At 36.9% G+C, this 4,810-nt stretch overlaps 1 protein-coding gene across 1 annotated transcript; it reads left to right on the plus strand.

Annotated features, from left to right (window-relative positions):
- Window positions 1–2,298: 2,298 nt before the first annotated feature.
- On the plus strand, window positions 2,299–4,543 carry LOC140563944 (uncharacterized). Its single transcript, XM_072688899.1, has 6 exons — window positions 2,299–2,365; window positions 2,479–2,615; window positions 2,719–2,812; window positions 3,478–3,649; window positions 3,755–3,882; window positions 4,220–4,543. The coding sequence occupies exons 1-6, from the start codon at window positions 2,342–2,344 to the stop codon at window positions 4,541–4,543; spliced, it is 879 nt and encodes a 292-aa protein (XP_072545000.1). The 5' UTR covers window positions 2,299–2,341.
- Window positions 4,544–4,810: the final 267 nt, after the last annotated feature.

Here is a 4,810-nt window from a genome sequence, read left to right on the forward strand (position 1 = left end):
CCATTCCTAGCTAAGCACCTCCAAAGGTTTGGAGGTAAGGGAAAGGTTCTGTGTCCTACTTATCATCGACAATGTGTGAAGAATTTATCCATTTGATGGGACAGAGAACAAAGCAGGTAATTGTTAATGAGAGCAAAGAATCAAAATATTTCTGTTATAGTTGACTGCACTCCAGACCTTGCTCATCTAGACCAACTTACTTTTATTTTCGGGTTTGTTAATAATGACTTGTACACAGCAAAATCAGCAGAGTTAATTTTCTGGTGTTGATGAAATTACAGAGAGTAGAGAGTTAATCCAACTACTGTCCGAGTTAATCTAACTCTCTACTGAGCTTCATCTGTCTGGTTTCACTCCTAGTCACAAAGAGAGGTGGTGTCAAAAAAGAGTGTTAAACCTGCTGTCTTTAGATGAACTCCAGGAGTGTTGTCAGAAGCATCACTAAACTCTACCATTTAGAGATTGACTCCCAGAGTGTTAAATGGTTAACCCCACCCCCACCCTGCCGGCGCATCACGTCGAATTCAGCAGCAGAGAGACGTCTCATTTCATCTATATTGGTGAGTTGCTGTTAAATGTGTGGATTTCTGAGTATTAATAAGTATAACGTTAATTAGAGCAATATTATATTTTTTGTGTAGTGTTTATGATCGACTACAGTTACTGTAATAAATAAATGAATAAATAATTAATAATATATAATAATTATATTATATATAATAATATATAATAATTAATAAAACTACGATGTGTGTTGCCTGTAGGATTGTTATTAATTTGATGCTAGCCTTATAATAAATTTATATATACATATATTTTTAGGTATAGCTAGATTAGCATTTAAGATAGCTAATCTGTCTATCAAACAGCCACAGCTAGCAATCAAACTAGCTATCATAGCTACGCTAACGTTAATATACTAGCTGGCATAAGTGTGGTAAAGTGCTATTTTGGGGGAATTTAGACCAGGACACCTGCGGATGTGAGTCTTAAATGCTTATTAGCACTCGTAATATCCATAAAATTACAGATACATTCAGGATAGTAATGTCATAGCTGCCCGTATAACTAAAAAGGGTTAGGCTAAGTTACCTGTGCTATGATAGCAGTAGCCATTTGCAGCTGAACAGACGTTGGAAATGCTAAAACATTTTTGGTCATATGCTAACTGAATTTGCTAGACATGTGGGAGTACATTGTTCGACACTTTAGCCAATTTAAGCAAAACAGTTTTTAAAAAAAAAATCTTTTAATATAATGTTGAGCAGCAGTGTAAGATTGAATGTAAGTTACAAATAAATTATTCATATGTATCGCGTCGTATGTGGCAGGATTTTGCAGGGGACAAGCCAGTGCAACGGATAGTGGAGACAGGAGGGTGGCCAACGCCATTTTTGCTAACTATGATACTGACAGCTACAGGTCGTATTGGTGAGTGATGCATTCTGTTACATTAATGTACATTTGGTGACGCGTTTTTGTTAATTCATTTTTTTTTGTGTGTGTGTGTAGTGATTAAGTGATTAGTTAAATAAATGATTCTGTTTGTAAATATAGTCTTCACTTTTTTCCTTGTAGGACATGCTGGCTAAAGTTGAGTTTGGAAGAACACAAAAATATGTGAAAATACCACAGACTGATGAAAGCATGGAATACAACAGATTTCTTGAAGACAGCTAGTGATTTTTTTTGTTTGTGGAAAAAAACAAGAGAAAGAAAAGTTATAGCCAGCATACATATAATATGCCTTTAAATTGATGACAGAGTTTACTGTAAAAAAGTGAACTCAATTTTTGTAGCAATAACAAGTTGATTATTTGAAAATAGTAGAATTTATATTACTATTTCTATGACTTTACTTTTAAGTTACTTATTTCTTTGAGTCTTCCAGTAACCATGAAATTTGGTCTGGAGCATGAATGTCTGAGAGAGGGTCAGCTCATCTTAACTGACGAATCAGGAACAGAAGTAGATGAAGATATCTTTGATGAGCTTGTGAAATCAGGTGTACTAAACTTCAAGATCATATCTAGACAACGAGTTACTGGTAAGCCTGTTAAGTAATTAGATTTTTTGGGGGGATAAAATGGAGAAAAAAACTGTAGAATAATAAAGAATGCTAATTTTTACTGTTTTGTTTAGTATTTTATTAATTTCCTTTATTTAACTGATTTTACTGATTAATATTTTTTGTTGGCCAGATCTGGATATCCAAATTGTCACTGATGAATCAGCTTCCTCTGTGATGTCAGATACTCCACTTTCCCCAGTGTCATCTAATTTATCTGACTCTACAGTTATCCTTGAAACCACAAAGAGGAGAAGGGGTTCAACAGAATTCATGGATCGGGATCAAGCACGACAGGTATAATTAAAGTAAAAAATACTTAAATATTTATTTTTAATACAAATGGGGAAAAGTATTTTTAGGGTTTCTCTTATCGGAACACAAACTGGAATTTAATTACATTTTGGCAGATGGTTGAAGCTGTTCTCAGGGCCAATCCAAAGGGTGAAGAGGTCTTTATGGAATATGACAAAACCAAAACACTAACAGATGCCAAACGTAAACAGATGGTAAACATCCTGGTTGCAGATATGATTGAAACTCATGGGTAAGACATTTAAGTGAATTTGGTTAATAAATAAATTAACTTTAAGGATACAAACAAGCACTTGCACAGGGTGTATAAGACTGTTTTTTTTTTCTTTTCAAAGAAGGATCCCACCATCAAGTGCACGTACCAATTATGCACTGGGAATTGTGACCCTGTTTCCGTACCTCCAAGATCCATACTCTAAGAATGGCTATGTGAGTTAATGCTATAGTATTGCAAAAGGCTGAAACTTGTTCTTAAAGAATTGGTCATTGTGCATTTCCACATGTGACCCGGATGATTTTTATTATTTTTTTGCAATAGTGTTAGCATAATTTAAATGACTTTGCCATTTAAAAAAAAAAAATCTGTGTTCAGTTCTTATTTACTGAAACTGAAATGCATGCTTTTCTGATTGTGTTTGGATTTTGTGTGTTAAACAGGAACACTACTATGATCCTGGGGGAAATACTGGCTACCTAGCATGGAGGATTAAGACAGTTCAACGCAACACATCTGTTGGCTACCGGAGTTATTCCAAGCCTTCTCATCAGGACAGCCCAAAAAGCAGACGAGAAACTCTTCTAAGTGGTGAACAGCTGTTTGGTGATGACTGCAGGGAGGCTTTATCTACAATTAGACACTCAACAGATGAGTCAATCATCAAAGAGAGAATGAGCGCAACTTTCCAGTATCGGCAGAAGCTGGTTCATGACAAGGATGCATCAGTTTCGATTCTGGAGGTCTTCCCTCGGTTCCTTGACATACCTCGATTGGTAAGAACTTGCATTTTAAATATTAGACTGGTCTATACCTTTTTATGAAACAAATTAAGCACCCTTGATATTTAAACATATATGTTAATCTTATGTTTTCAAAGATTGACCAGGACTTCACCATGATGTTTGGAGATGAGGTGTCTAGCAAGTTTCTGGCGAAGTGGCCTACTTTTTTTAAGCCCAAAGTCATCAGTGACTGCAGGACACTAGGCCCAAATCAATACGTTGAGGAACTTCTGTCAGCACTTGAACTCCAACCTGACAATATCAATGGTTTTTAATTTTTAATATTTTTAATATCTATGGAGTTTTAATTTTTCCAAATGCTTCAGATTTTTAAAAAAGATTGTCAGTCAGTTAATATTGTTTGTACTGTAGGATGGGACAGTGATATGTCAGCAATTCTCCTGCTTCTTCACCTACTTCCGCCAACCTCACGAGGACAGAAAAAAACAGCAAAGATCAGTTCAGCCCAGGCAGCCAAGCATCTTGTGAGATATCTTCAGGTAGGCAGTGTTTTTTTTTTTTTTGTAAATGGTTTTTTTTTTTCAGTCAATTTCATTAGGCGTTTGATTTGCTATACATTTGTATGTTGGAACAGAACCTAGAATTTCACTTTGTTCATGACACTCTTGCAATTTGCAAGATGGTCTAATCGAATGGGTTGCACTGCAGTCAGCATGGCTCCAGATACCTGTGACAACCTACCAGGACCTACCAGTCACTCCCAGCCCATCTAGCTGCTGCCTGCGCTGCATGCAGTGGTTACTCTGGATATTAGCTAATTGTCATAATAATGTGACTCGACTGACATGCAACATGTCCTGCACTGCTATTCTACAGGAAGGAGCCAGTCTTACTACCTTCCTTGAGAGAGCTGAAACAAGACAGCCCTCCCTCCTCTGCATTGGTGAGCAAAAGAACAAAATCGCAAAGTTCTACATCATCATCGACCAGAAGGCTGTCCCATGCAAGGCTCAGACATCTGTGGCTGCATTTGATGAACTGTTCAAAGCTCACTTTGTTTTCAGTCTCCCCTATGATGAAGCTTTGAGCAATTTCTATACATTTGTGCAAACCACAGTGTACAACATTGATGTTGGAAATGCAAAGGAGAGCCCCCGTGTTAAGGAACTTGGAGCACGACTGCTGCAGGGGGACATCTGAACTAATACGTTGTTGAAGAAAAATGTTCACATGTTTTGTCTGTAAAGTGCACCACAAAAGTTGTTCGCTTCTTTGTCAGCATTTAAAATTTCACCATGGTTTATATCCTGGCAAAAGTTTACGTCTGAAATGTGGAGAGCCAGGTTGTTCTTCAACTTTTTGTACCTACAATGGCTTTAGAAAGCACATCAACACTGTACATAGGCATGCCACCATTTCCCATGTGGACACTGGTGAGGGTGTAACTACACAAAATGAATATGAGGT

The sequence above is a fragment of the Salminus brasiliensis genome, chromosome 10, assembly GCF_030463535.1.
Source record: "Salminus brasiliensis chromosome 10, fSalBra1.hap2, whole genome shotgun sequence".
Taxonomy (NCBI): domain Eukaryota; kingdom Metazoa; phylum Chordata; class Actinopteri; order Characiformes; family Bryconidae; genus Salminus; species Salminus brasiliensis.